The sequence below is a fragment of the Ambystoma mexicanum genome, chromosome 2q, assembly GCF_040938575.1.
Source record: "Ambystoma mexicanum isolate Mex_15411 chromosome 2q, UKY_AmexF1_1, whole genome shotgun sequence".
Classification (NCBI taxonomy): Eukaryota; Metazoa; Chordata; class Amphibia; order Caudata; family Ambystomatidae; genus Ambystoma; species Ambystoma mexicanum.
This window is the reverse complement of record NC_090924.1, coordinates 1,337,874,061-1,337,889,174: the sequence shown is the minus strand read 5'-3', so window position 1 is coordinate 1,337,889,174 and position 15,114 is coordinate 1,337,874,061. Positions and strand designations below refer to the sequence as shown.

Genomic DNA, 15,114 nt, shown 5'->3' with positions numbered 1-15,114 from the left:
ATCAGGCCCGCCTTCCCTATCAAACCTTCCCCATCAAACCTGTAGGCCTTCATGGAGAGGTGGGGAAGGAACTCAGCGAGGCTCCCTCACTAAAGCAAAGGGAGAGTAACAGATAGAGAGAGGGAGTGAGAGAGAGCAAGATTGGCATATAGTATGCCAGATACAGATATTTCTGGGATCTGTTTATTCTGAAGATAGCCAACAGAGACATCAAATGTGGAGTATAAGCTGGGCTCCAGAGGGGAGGACAGCGAAGCAAATGCCAATGGCCTGATATGTTTTATGGTGAAGCTATTATTCTGTAAAATATCAGTAAAATGTTAAAATCAATAAGTAAGAGCTGGATCAATCCGTATGAGCCTTCTGAATTCTTCGGAGGACAGGCTTGAACCTTAGACGTGGAAGCCTTAAAGAGACTGAAGTCACACCGATGAGCATCGGGACATTCATCAACCAAATCTTGGTTCCTGGATGCTCTAGAATGCTTCTTTGTTTGTTTCTTTGCATTCTGGCAATTGTAGTTTTGCTTTCCCCATCATAATTTCAAGACTAAAGTCCCAGTATTCAAAGTAAACAAAAAAACAAATATACAGATCTGCCTCAGTATATCCAGAATGATACATGGTCATGTTGGCATGAAGGCTCTACGAAGAATGAATGTATTCTTCGACCTCTTAACTGGCTGATTATATTTGGTCTGTGTTAGTTCATGAAGCATAGTAAGCCATAGCCATTACATTGAGCAAATAGCTGAGGCATGATGTCACAGACGCACCTACGGATAGGTTATGACAAGGGAAGTGTTGGGCCCATGTTGTGTAAGCAAGGCCACAAATCTACTGCATTGGTGCAGGGCAAACAAGCCTGTGTCTGTTGTACGCGCACTGGCCCTCTTCATTGCTTGGCGGCTCGTCCCACCTAAACAGTGTTCTTTAGCACAGAGGGCACAGCCCATGGCTGCACCCACACTTGTATGCTCCTCAAGCCCTAAATCAAATGGAAGGTGTACTGGGGCAAGTATAATTAGACCACCCCTGTGGCTGCTGTCAGAATATATGCCAAAGCACTTCATGGCTGCCTTAGATGGTGGGCACTGAACCCCAGAAATGTACATGTACCCCACCTAGCCTCCTTCTCTACCCTCTTCCTCCCAGGGTCTGTACATTGCAGAATAACCCTTTGTGATGGCCTAAAATGTGCACTCTTATGGAAGGGTGTTTTCTTTGGGGTATATTTCATGATGGAACATGCAATCCTTGATTTTCTCATTTTCACAGTGAACATCAAGCAAATGCCAGAACGCCTGATATTATTACCCATTGGGAATTGATGCTGGTCCATTCAATATTACACGAAAGGGTCTTGTGTGGGCTGCTGCAGAAAATCGCCCCCAATTCATTAAATTGGCCCACATTTGGTACAAACAACTCTTACACATGCGTGCACATGTACTACTTAGGTGCTGGTTTGGTGCCCACCTTTTGGGAAGTGGACAATGGTAGGTCGCAAACACCTCCATCTAATTAATGTACGTGCCACCCAGATGTTTGAGGGAGTGAAGGCAGCATGGGAACCCACATGCTTGCCATGTAAGGGAGGACAAATGCTGGGACTTGTCATTACTCCTGGACAACTGCCATAGTTATTACCTGGTTTTGGATCTGGGAGACAAACTAGATGGGAGTGTTGCCATGTTACGCTGATGCTTTGAAAATCCCTCTGACTCTGGAAAAAGTACCTCGACATAATGTGGATTTGGCTGTCGGTATCTTTGCTTTAATTATATCTCCTTTTGTTACTGTAGGTGTGTGAGTGGCAGCCTCCGGAAGAACTGAGAAAGCTTATTGACCTGGAGTTGAGAGACAGAGGAGAGACACACCAGCAACTCTTGCAACTTTGCCAGAAGGCTATTCGCTACAGCGTCAAAACAAGTAGGAGCCAAAAGCACTTGCATTCATTGTTTCATTTACTGTACCTGAAACTTCATAATTCGGGTCAATTCTTATCTATTGAAGAACTAGACAAGCTCCATAATGAGGTTGTAACAATGTTTGACTTATCTAACATAGAGAAAATGTTGAATTGTTTATATTTATATTGGGAAGTGTCACTGAACCCTGAGATGCTTGCACATATATTTTGCATTGCCACTCTAGTTTATTGCGATACTTTGTATAGTTTAACACCCTGCCTGCACCAGGTGCATTCAAGACATCACATGCCGACTGTGTGGCAAGGAGACTGCAATGCATTGCAGATGTGTTAGAAGCGATGCATGCAGGCTCATCGTTGTGTCGTGCCAAAAGATTAAGAGCGACAATCTCTGGCCTCCAGATTCTAGGCAGTTGGGTGTACTTAGGGCCCGTTTAATGGAAAAGTGTGCAGAAATCCTGCTACGCCCATGTGCCGAAAACGTCACTGCACGAGCCAGTGCACAGACGTTTTTCTGCATGCTCCGCGTACTCATTGATTTGTTCATGCAAAGTAACCATATACACAAGTCGCGGCCAGAATCCCACCGATACGCCCCCACACAAATCAAAACACCCACAAACAGCCACCTTTGGGTGCTCTCTGGGTGCCGATACATGCACCCTCAAAACAGTGCATGGGGTTCCCTGCAAGCATGCCTGCATTTTGGGGACTCTCCTCGGGGCCCCATCGTAACTCTTACTGGCACCCCAACAACATGCGTAAATATTTTTGTAATTCGGGAAAAACTCAGAAAATCTGCCTGCGAGCCCCATAAACCGTCCCTGCATCCCACTACACTGCGTATGAGCCCCCCAAAGTTAGATTGGAACCCCGGCTTGATGCACGCTCCCCTAGATCCAACACCCGATCTTATCTCTGGGCAATGAATCCTATGCTCAAGTGTCTGTATGTCTGCCTTCGGGTGGCAGATAGAATGAGGGCTTTGTGTGGCCATTTGCCTGCTGGGAGGTTGCGCGGTCAGATCCCTGAATATGTACTGTTCTGTGCAATAGTGAGCGTGCAGTGGACTGCCTGTGGGCTATACCTCCTAACGCCCACTTTTTTGCATGTTCTTGCCCATTTCTGTGTTCCGCCCCCTTCACTTGTCCATAGACTAGTATCTGAGTTCTTTCGAGGCATCCAAGCATCCAAGCTATCTGAACTTTATCAGGACAGTCCATTCTCTTCATTTCTGTTATGACCACTTCATCCTGACCTGCCCTAGGGTATGTGAGCATCTTGCTCTTCCATGCAGGCTCCTTTTCCATCTGTGTAGTCTTAATATGATCATTCTGGAATGGAAATGAATGAATTGGCCAATGTCCTTGGAACTGTCCTCAAGTCATGCATGCAGCTGTAACGCTCACCTGGTATCCACGAGGACGTCACTCAGCCTGTTCTGACCTCTTACGACCTTGAACCCTTCCCTGGAGGCTATTCGACTGGAGACTGGGCCTGAAACACAGGATTGGTAGAGTTTAACTCCCTATTGTCTCTGTGTGCTTGAACTCCTTCTTCCCCGGGGTCCAACCCTTCCCTTTGATCCACAGCTCACCTTGTTTTCTTGGATAGTGTGCTCTCTGAACTGCCTTCAGTGCAGGGGCGCGTTGATTGATGCAGGCTCGTTGCTGCCTAGTTACTTCGCTGGCAAGAGTCCGACAGGTAAGTATAATGAGTCATTTGAACAGTTCTCTAACTTCATTCTTTTCCTTCTTTAGATGATGGCCGGCGTCCGGGGATGACGGCGTGCTGCTGAGATGAGTAGCGCTGAAGGTGAGTGAGAGCGCGATGCGTGATGCACCCCTTTCGTATTAGCATTGAACTGAGTTCTTTTTCTGTGTCTTTTAGGTGCTGCAACATTTTCAGCGTGGATGCCGGTTATGAAGAACAAATGCGGTGGGAAACGCGGTATGCAGCGCCTCTAGATGTTTCCACGCTAACCTGGAGTGTCTTTTCCCTCTTGCAGATGGATGAGAAGTTCAGAGACAGAGTTCCCCCAGAGCGGCTGGGATTCAGGTAAGCGTTTGAAGCCCGTACAATATTTTAAAATAAGCGAAGATTTGCAGAATGCTTACTAATGCCTTTTTTCTGTTCGTTTCCCTTTTCCTTAGGAAGCGGCATGCCGGGATGGGAATGACACCGCCGAAGATGCCCGCAGAACAGAAGGAGCGATGACTGATGGGCAGAAGCGCCACAAGGTAAGGCTGTTCCTAAAAGTGTTCTTGTTCTTGCAGGAGCTGAGCGCAGAAGAAAGGTGCAGGCCTACTGGAGACCGATCCGAACATGGTGAGTGTCACGCTGCAGGTGCAGAAAACGCAAAGCATGTTTCTCAGCCTGGGTGCGGCTTAAATAGTCTCTGGGTATCCCAGGTGCATCTGGGCTGAACCACATCCAAAAGACTAGACTGCACATGCAGTTCTGGGAACCGAAATATGTGGGGGCATCCATCTTGTCCCCATCAATGCACTACAAGTCCAATCCCCAATGTTATCCTATGGGAGTGAGTGAGTCTGGTGCCACAAGCACCAAGTCTGACTCCAAGTGGGTCTTTGGAGGGATGGAGAGGCCCTTGAGGGCCATGTAGGTGATCGTGGTCTGGCTCCAGCCTGACATCCTGGAGGGCTGGGGACATAAGGGGCAGGAATCATGACAGCAGCAAGATGAACAAGATATCTGACATTGTATTCTGGTATTTCTCTGGATAAAAAAAAGTTCAGGCAGCACCCATGGCATAAGGTACGAGAGCTCAGGCATAACAACCCTCCTGAGATGTCCTCTCTCCCACCTTTTTCATGTTATGATACCACATGTTATTACCCAAGCGTGCTGTACTATCTAAATAAGTGTTTATCCCATCATTTTCTTCCTCTGCACTTCTCCTGTGTCTCCCTAACACAATGTTTACAGCCCATGGAAACAACACTAAAGCAGCTCTATGCTGGGGAGACAACAGAAAGAGCATTTGCTCATTGGTAATGGGTAAATCTACAAGAGTTCCTAGAGTGGGGAGGATCAAAGGGACTTCTGCCTTATTTGGATCAAAAGTATAAAAAAGGTGAATCATGAGAAGCATAAACACACAAACCATAATTGTGCATATGTATATCACAAACCAACATATTAATCCCCACCACTTATGCCATTCAGGAATCTCTTGGGCTTACTCATTCTCTGAAATCATACTAGTTTCAACATTCCTCATCTTTACTACAATTTAAGGAATGAAAAACACTTTACTCCGGTAACTGTAATGCATTTGGTAGCTGCAGTAATTCCTCTACTATTGCTACAAGCAGCCTTCTAATTACAGGGCCATTCTTAGGATCCTGTAAAAAAGTGTGTATGTCCACATTGCTCCTAACAAGGGCCGGATAAGCTCAAAGAATAAACACAAAAACAGAAAGCACAAGACAAGGCACATCACTTTCTGGGAGGACCATATATTCATACAAACAAATATTAAATAAAAAACAAATCAGGGTACTGCTCACGTTTCCAGTTCTTAACCAAGTGTTGTCATTTAGGCATAATCATGATATGACAGTATTTCTCTAAAAACAATTTTCAAAGATGCCTGTGGCTCAAGAAAAAGTGTTGCACGCCTGCTATAATATCTATAAGGAATGCCCAAGGGAAGCCACAGTCCAAATTCAAATCTGGATTTATTAATCAGTTAGCTTTATCGTCCTTCTTCTTTGTCATGCATCGAGAAATTCTTCTTCTTGCCTCGCTTCTGAATGGAAGGTTGGGGGTGCTGCAGTTTCGCCGGCGTATACATTGACGTCGTTCAGGTGTATCCACGCTCATCTACCTTGAACTTTTACTGCAGAGGATGTAATATTTTCCACAATAAAAGTTCAGTCAAATCTTGGCTTGTACCCCTTCCTAGTGAAGTTTTTAATTAGCATGGTGTCTCCAGCAAATAGTCTTGGTACTGATAAAAGTTCACTTGATCCAGTTGCTGAATGGTTTTCATCTGTATTCTGAGATCGACTCCCCGGGCGCTTGAGTTGATCTGAAATGAGAGAGATGCTTGCAGTCACACATGTCAAATATTCACGTAACACATTTCCTAACATTTCTGCTGTCCTCTGGGCATCAATTCTACTCCTTGATGGAGGAGTTAAAGGCGTTCTTATTTGTCGTCCTGTCACTAGTTCATGGGGTATGAGGTGATGATTTGAACCAGGCTGATTCCTTAGGGCATATAAAGCTTAGGGCAGGCAATATAGCCATCCCTTTTTTAGAATCAGCTTCAGCTTGTCAATCCTTTCTTTCAGGAGTCCATTGAGTCTCTCACATTATTTGTTCACTTGTGGATGATATGCAGAAAAAAAGTGTACTTAATACTCAACAATAGTCCTATCTGTTCAAACACTTCATTGACAAAATGTGGCCCATTATCGAATCTCAGCACTTCACACACTCCCACTCTATTACTATCATAATTGTGACTACCCTTTCCTTGACATCTGGAGTGTCAAAACTTGAAATATCTGGTGAGTATGCAACCCTTTTGGCTTCTGTGTTTGTGGCTTTGTTACCGCAAGAAATAAAGTCTGTATGCTTAGTGTGAGTGGCACCTTTAACAACGGCTATGGCTACTGGGAGCTGTAGTGCCTTAATAATCCTGTTCAATAAGGATGCGTGCTGCACTGGAGTGCCGTCCAAACAGAGGTAGCCCCTCATTTTCCAATGGACTAACCCTGCATGTACGGTTGACGTCACCTAGGCAGAGTCACTGTACACCATCACTTCCTGCCCTTCATGATTCTCGACTGTGACAATGGCCCTCATTACGACCCTGGCGGATTTTTTCCGCCATCGACGGACTTTTCCGCCATGGCGTAAAGTCCGTTTACGCCATGGCGGATGGTGGACTTACCGCCCCATTCCGAGGTCGGCGGGGCGGTAAGTCCCCATTGACCCATTTACCCTTCCCCATTCCCATTTCGGCCCCATAGGGCTCAATGGGAGTGGGGAAGGCGTTAATTACGCCACCGTACATTACGGTGGCGTAATTAACACCGAGGTCCCATAGCGCCATGGATTTTTACGCCCGCAAAAAGCGGGCGGAAAAATGACCATGGCGCTCTGGGAACTCGGAATTGGCGGTAAGGGGTCGGCGCAGCTAACGCTGGCGTAAACCCCTTACCGCCAGGGTCGTAATGAGGGCCAATGAGTGCTACTAATTCTGCTGCTTCCACCGAAAAGTGAGACGTAGTCTTGCACTTGCTACAACCTCAAACTCACCATTTACTCTGTGCCTCACTACAGCTGCACCAGAATACCTTTCTCCACTCGTTTGATCATTTTTTGAAGAACCATCAATAAAGAGAATTTCCAATCCCGACAACGCGTTTTCCTTTATGCCCGGTATATCATCATAGAATTCTACATAATTTGCACAATCATGCACATGGTCACCTTCTGTCACTGACTCCTCTATTTGGCAGTATTCACTATTTCACATCTGACAATTTTAATCGCTGGCTTCGAATTTATCACTTTGTAAAAAGAAGCTCTATGGGATATCAATGTACCTTTGGGTTTCTCTAAAATGGCAAACAAAGCATGCTCTACAAAAGAGTCCTAGAACAACCCATTACAATGCTTGTAAGCCTCTCAATTGCTAACGCAGTGGCTGCTAATGACAGTTTGCAAGGAAAGTGTCCCTTCATAACTGGGTCTAGAATTGCACTGTAATACGCTAGAGGCTTGTACCCCAATGTTATCCTGTGTGTAAGCACTGCAGTCATGACTGTTGCATTTGTGTGCAAAAATAAGAAAAACTCTTCAAAACCTTCCTGCTCAGTTCACTCTATTTTGATTTTATCTATCTGTGCTTTCTTCAACACCTGCAAAAGGGGTCTTGTGTATGAACTGTAATCAAACACCCAGGCGCTTACATAATTACATAGTCCCAAAAACTGTTACATCTGTTTTACTATGTGCGGTTTAGCAGTTTTCATAATCGACTCAGCTGTCTCCAGTGTCACCTTCTTTCCCTCATGTGAGATCAACTGTCCTATGTGCAACACCTCTTCTTGACAATAATGTAGCGTACCTTTGTCTACCTTATATCCCTTGTCTGCTAGGATAGTCGTCAGTTGAATTTAGTCCTGTCTGCACTCATCTTCTCGGGTGCTACAAATTAAAATATCATCTACATATTATATCACAGCACTCTTTAAATCAATATTGCCAAGGTCCATCTGCAGGACCCTATCAAAGATCTATGGGGACTCACAGTACTCTTGGGGCAGCCTAGTGTATTTCAGACATGTCTAGCGAAATGTAAATGAAGTCAAGTCTTCTGAGTCCTTGTGCAACAGGATTGAGAACAATGCATTTTTCAAATCAATCACCATGAAATATTGAGCTTCCACTGGGATGCTGCCTAGTATTGTCACTTGGTTAGGAACTAAAGGAAACTCTGCATCGACAAACTGGTTAATTGGTCTCATATCATGGGCCTCCCTTTGATTTTTTCACAGGGTACACTGTGGTGTTACACAATGATTCTGACAGTCCCAGAATACCTTGTTCCATCAATGCTGAGATTTGAAAATACCTTCATCCACCTCTCGAGACATGGGTTACTGTCTTGCTCAATGTAAAATCGCTCCTGGTTTCAGGTTTATCTTGACTTCCCCTATTCCCTTTAACAGTCCTAAGTCACAAGGGCCTATAGTCCATAAAACCCTCAGCACCTTCTCCAAGTCTCCATCAAAAATTGCTGGATGCTGCCGCATTATCGTCATTCACTGTGGGATCTCCCTTTTCTCTATTGTAAACCAATATGTAATGCTCATAAAGGACACTACTTCATTGTCTGTTGGGTTATCTCTAAACATGTCATCATCATAAACATCAGTCAACCTGCATCCTTCTTCAATACCTGTCACTGTTCTCCTTGGCCTGCCCTCATCATCTGTTCCTTCAAGCATCACCATTTCCCTTCGTACTATGGCTGCTTCTAATTGTATAGGGATAGTCTGACCCCCCTCTTCATCCATCGGTACCTCTGGTCTAAACAAACATTCATCAGGTATTCTCATAGTTCTTCCCACTAAGCCAGGTAGCCATGTCAATAGAATCCTCACTCCATAAAGAAAAACCACTTCACTCCACTGGAACGCCACTGGAATGCCCCACAGAAGCCACTTGCCCTGTGAATGCCAATATAAATTCGCCAAATTTATGTAATGTATTCCAGGAGTGGAACACACTCTCTGCTCATCAGTAAAAGAAATTGTCATGTTAACTTTGGTCATTAAATCTCTTACCAAAATGTTAACTGGTGTCTGTCGGGAATATACCATTGGAACAGACATATCAAACTCTCCTATAGACACTGACAATTCACCAGTAAAAGGAACTTGACTCAGAGAACCCTTGAGCATTCATGGCAATCCCCAACATCAGATATTTTCCCTCTTGTATACATGAACGAGTAGTCCGAGTGTCTATTAGAAAAGAAAAGGATTTGCCTTCTATCGTCACATTGAACCTTTGTTCCTCTTGGGGGTCTGGTGTCACTGATAATACTGAACACATCAAGTCGCCTTGTGAGCTGTCCTATTGTGGATGCATACATACCCCTGTACTCGTGAAAGGATTTCCTACCACCACAGTGGCACCTCCTATTCTGGGTGTCAATAATTGTCCCGTATTTACATTATACTGTATCTGCATAGGGGCATGCTGCGACTGCCCTTACAGTAGATTCATTTGCACTTGCAGTGGTTGATGTGCCTGTTGCATTTGTGGTGTCTGTGTCTGATATACTGTCTGATCTTGGGCAAACCCTTCCCTAGCTTGTCGAGCTATATGCTGGAGGATAAGCTGTCACCCTTCTTGAGAATTGTCCATTCTGTACATACCCTTGGCTCCCACATATGTGCACAATGTGCTTTATCATCCCAAAAGTCCAACATACAGGAGTAGACCTTTTAATTAGTCCCCCTCGGTTAAATCCTCCTTGTGCATTCTGGTTCTCATTCTACGCATACTGAAACCAACCTTGATTATTTTGGAAACCATCCCTTCCTCTATAACCCATGCCTCTATCTTGTGGCACAATACCATTCCCTCCATGCTCCATCAGACGCTGATTATTTGCCTGTGATGTACCCACTGCTTCCTGTACTCCTAGGCCTTCTCCGCTTGGCAATACCGCCCCTGCTATGGTATATTTTCACAATTTCTTCTAGACTAACTTGGCTTCCTCAAGTTTCCTAGCCTCAGCACTCTTCTAATTTTTCTCCTGCAACAACAGACAGTGGTGCACTATCGTCAACTCTATTTCAGCCCATGGCTTTGCTTCCATTCCCACTTGTTTCTTCATCTGCCTCTGTACTTGTTCGGGCAATCCCTGACATAAAATGTGGCAAAATAATGCCACAGTTTTTCCAACAGTTCCTTCGTTTCAAGAGGCAACGCTCTTGAATATCCTGAATGTAAGCAAGAGGGTTTTCATCTTCTTTCATCTTACATGTCATGATTGCACCCATGTCTGACTTGTCAGGATACTGTACCCTGACAGCCCTCCAGACATCTGTTCTGCAATTATTAAAAGGTGCTCCATTGTGCGCTGTGTTCTGTGTTGTTACACTTGAATAGCCTGCCCTCTTCCATATGTCATCAGCTCTTTTTACAACAATAGATGCTTAGAGACCCTTAATGTTCCCTATGGCTAGCGTATTTCCTCCTGTCTTTTTTTCAAATTCATAAATCAATTTTCCTGCACCCGAAGTCAAACTCGGGAGTTTGCATCTTAAATCATCCTTGTCCATCTTGCTACCCCTTTTTCCAATAAGGGAAACTGCATGAACCCTAACCTGGCAATCGGCTCCCATTGTCTGTCTATCCATAGCAGGGACAATGGTTCCTGACTGCCTTCTCCCTGGCAACGATGTTAACATGCTCACACATGGCAGTGATGCTCCCTTCTTGATATATGATTGTCCTTTGGGAGGTTCTGGATATGCTATGGGATCTGGCATCCTATGCTTATAATGTTCCAGATCAGACCATCTTACTTATTTATCTGTCTACAGGCATCTCTCAAGTAGAACATGCACCTCCCCCCTCTTCCCCACAGAAGGATTCCCTCTATTTGTCTGACATGTCAAGTCCCCAACTAGTGTGACTCTCATCCCCTTCATCCTTATCTAAAGTCAGTCTGTTTAAAGATAAGTCTCTGTGCTCGAGACTAAATGGGTTTTCCTCTTTGCTTGAAGGTTGGAAGACTAAGGGTTGATCTCCCTTCCCTCGGCTTCCCGATTTTCTACCTTCCCTTAACTGTTGATAGGCTCCTGTCTCCGATACATCTTATATAAAAGTTATCTTCTAAAACCACTCTAGATGGCCCTGATGTTGCTCCCTGTAACGGAAGGGATTCTTCTATTCTGCCCCATTGTATTACTGGACTTGACTTCATTAGCTCCTTTTGAATGAGGTTAATATTTTGCTCCCACTGGAATAAATGTACTCTCTAAATAATGAATGGAGTGACTGAATGGTAACCCCAAGGACTCACCAATAGTTTTCTTCCTCTCCCGTTGCTCAGCTCAAGGGATTCTTCCAGACAGGGTGTCCAATATGAAAGCCTCCCTGATTCCCTTCCTCTGCCTCCTAGTCAAAGCTTAGAGGAGAAGAAAGGCCTCAGGGAAACCCTCTGGGGAATAAATCCCTGTGTCGGTGTCTGCTGGATGAATGTCGTCTGTGCAGCGAAGCATTCAGGTAATTGCTGGTAGAAAGATGTCTGAGTGAAGAAGCAGAAGAGAGCAGTAAGTAATATGTGAGGAAGTAAGGATTGGAAATCAAGGTAAGGAGGTTATGAGTTACTCTTAAAAAGGATTAGGCTGCTTTACAACGTTGGAAGAGATGGTTTCCGGCACTTTTCTATTATATAAGAATGTTTGATAGCACAGTATAGAGTACAGGGTAAACAGACTGGAGATAGGTAAACAGGAACTTTTCCTGGCCCGAAATGATGGGGGGGCTCCGGAAGATATACGGCAGGATTGTGTAGAGAGTAAGAGGGATCGTAGTTTGAAAGCAGGTCCTCTAAATGATTTCCAAAAGAAAGGAATAGTGTCAATGCTGATAAATTGTCGAAAGTTTGGAGCCCCTGATAACACTATTCCTCCTACCGAACTTGGGAATGGAAAGAGCTGTGACGTCTGCTCTCTGATTTCCTGAACGGAGCCGGTGACGGTGGTTGTATGTAGGAAGGCTAGAGTCTCCGTCGAAGGGAAGGAGCGGTCTGACAAGCAAATTCTGAGTTTAGGAGGGAATGAAGGACAGAGTTAGAAGATTTGAAGGAGAGATTGAACACGAGGAAAGTTAACAGTAAAGCTTTCTAGAGACGAACTTACGGAGAATTGTCAATGAGGAGTAGCAACGTACCCGCGCATTGATGACAGGAACTGATAAGCAGAAATCCAAACAGGAGGGTGGAGTCTACTCGCTGCTCGATAGCGCATCAACTGGACCCAGACCTTCCGATGCGGTGGCCATTTTGGAAGAAAAAATGGACGAAACCCGTCGATGGGACCAACGATGCCACAGTGACCAACACCTCCGGAGGGGCGTGATACATGCTGTCTCCTCTTTCGTTCTGATTCTTCATCTAATTCTCTTCACTTTTTTGCCTCCCGTCTAACTTTCTCTTCTTCCTGTATTATCTATTATCTCCTCTCCCCTCCCTCCTTTTTCCTCTTCTCTTTGTCTTTTGTCACTTGATTTCTGCGCTTCCTCCTCTTCTCTTTTTCTTTCTTACCAATACCGTTCTTCATTGCTCTCTGCATGTTGTCATACTTCCTTTGCTTCTCTGCCCTTTCTTCTTTCTTTTGTTGCTCCTCCTGATAGATTATTTCTCGCCTCTGTCCGTTCTTTCTCTTATGCTTGTCTTCCCTTAATCTCTTTTCTCATTCCCCTATCATTTCTATCTTGTTCATCCTTATCTTCTCTTTGCCTTACTTCCTCAATGCTTTTCCCATCTAGCTTATGTAATATTTGTTCATCCCATCCATTTGTTCTGTATGAGCGTTACCTCGTCAGCTTTATCCTTTTCTCCTTTCCATCTTTTAATTTCTCATTCTATCTATGTCGATATGTTTGATCGCTCACTTTTCTCTTCCTTGCCCTGCAAGATCTTAAAGAGCTCTTCTTTTCTCTAACTCTCCTCTGGACTGTCATCACTGATATACACAGGCGGTTTGTATATCAGATTAATATACCCTATTGCCGCTTTCAGTTCCTTTTAAGAATACAATTGTGTTTCTTCGGTACTATCACCTTTTACTTCTGGTGAGGTAAGGGGAGATGAGGGCTCAACACCTTCCTCCTTACACTGATTAAGCATCCACTCTTCAGGTGGTGGATCTTCCCTCTCTCCCTGGTACATTTTCCATAGCTCTAAAATAGCTAACCTCTTCACTCAGTACTTTCCCATGTACGCAGCATGCAAGTATGTGGGCATGTGTTGAGATATCGCTTTTGACAATGATCCCCCTTGTGGCCATGGCATGAAGATCTTATCTGCCATGCCTTTCATCCATTCCGCACTATACTGTTTTAGCTTGGGCATGAGTTTGGCAATGTCTTACATAAAAGCATCAGAGGAGTGATATCTTCCATTGTGACAAGTCTTAATTGACTGTCAATACTTAGCAGAGATTATAAAATACTTTCACCAAAACAACAAATATGAGTGTGCTATAACAATCGCCACTCAAAATATCTGTTTCTCCAATTTTCTCTGTCTAACTCTGGATTGGTACCAACCACTTCCCTAGATAGATAGTATAACTTCTTTACTTTTTCTCAATTCTCACACAACTGTCTCCGTGGCTCCTCGACACCTTAATTCAACACAAATACATGACTACACAGACAAACTAGTCAACTCTTTAAATAAAAACTTTGGTGATCATTCTCACTCTCTGCCCCTAATTAATACTCTGATAACTGAGTTTAGATTGTCACCTTATGCGGACCTGTCCTGGATGTAGCCTAGCTTACTCCAATTGGAGTGTGAGACAACCTCTTCTAAAACCCCTTGGGTTTGGACTCTTGGGCCTTTTATTGCTCTCTCTTTTACACAATATTTCTTGTTACTCCTGTTACTTTTGTTACTTTTTAAATTATCACAACCCCAGCCATTTAGTTTGCATGTGCCTCAGTCTACTAACCATTTGTTTGTTTAGCTCGAAGACTTCGGTATTGTATGCTACTCCAATTGCCCACTTTTGCTTTCTGTCCCCAAAGTGCTTGTGGACACCAGGTAGGGATTTCAGCAAAGAGGGACCCTGCCCACTGTCTTGATTTGACTTGCAAGGTTTCTATTCTGCTGCTCTTCACAGAAAAACTTGCGATCTTCTGGCTAGATGGCGGAGGATATACAATTGTTCAAAGCTCTGGAGTGAACAGATCAATGGGTCTTCTATAAAACCATCCAACAATGATACCACGTGGAGCAAGGGGGTCCTTAAATCAGTAACACATCATGCATAGATGGGATGCAGAGTAACTCTTACAATGAATAAGACCGAATCAGGAAGTTGGCAAAAAGTCTGTCTCAACTGTTTTATTATCAAATGTCTAAAACAGGGAGTTACAACGGACATCAACGGATGTCCTACAGAATTCTCAACTCATTTTATGAAAAATTATACTTTTAAAGCTAATATTTGTCATGCGTGACATCATACTGTGTGGCAAATTAAGAAAAACCTACGGGGGATTGTGTTTGGCTTAAGGGGAACATCTAAGTATACTTTCTATATAGGGAGGGGTTGTGATTGGGCCTTTACAGTCAGGTGGACAACTTATACCCACCTCTAGAATGAGTCATCTTCAACAGTTATATAACACACGGCCCATGATTGGCTATCAAATTAAAAGGCCCCTCGTTATATGGCCCTCTACAATTGGTTGGCATGCTTGTACCCTTCTGGAACATTTGGCTCACTAGCAGCACGTAAGCTGGTACTCCAGTTGTCAGTGGGTGGACTTGACTGTGTCTCCCCAGCCAATTAGCCCAACATCTCTCATCTCCCATGCATTCTGCCATTCAGATTGTCTTTGATTCTGGCCTTGCAAAGTATCCTTGCTCCTCGGAATATACGG

General features: G+C 44.2%; 1 protein-coding gene across 1 annotated transcript in view; it reads left to right on the top strand.

Annotated features, from left to right (window-relative positions):
* The window catches only part of GADL1 (glutamate decarboxylase like 1), a 689,547-nt gene that overhangs the window by 225,991 nt on the left and 448,442 nt on the right, over positions 1-15,114 (top strand). Inside the window, exon 3 of the mRNA XM_069648800.1 lies at positions 1,805-1,931. Within this exon, the coding sequence (XP_069504901.1) occupies positions 1,805-1,931 (127 nt within the window). The remainder of the gene's footprint in view (positions 1-1,804; positions 1,932-15,114) is intronic.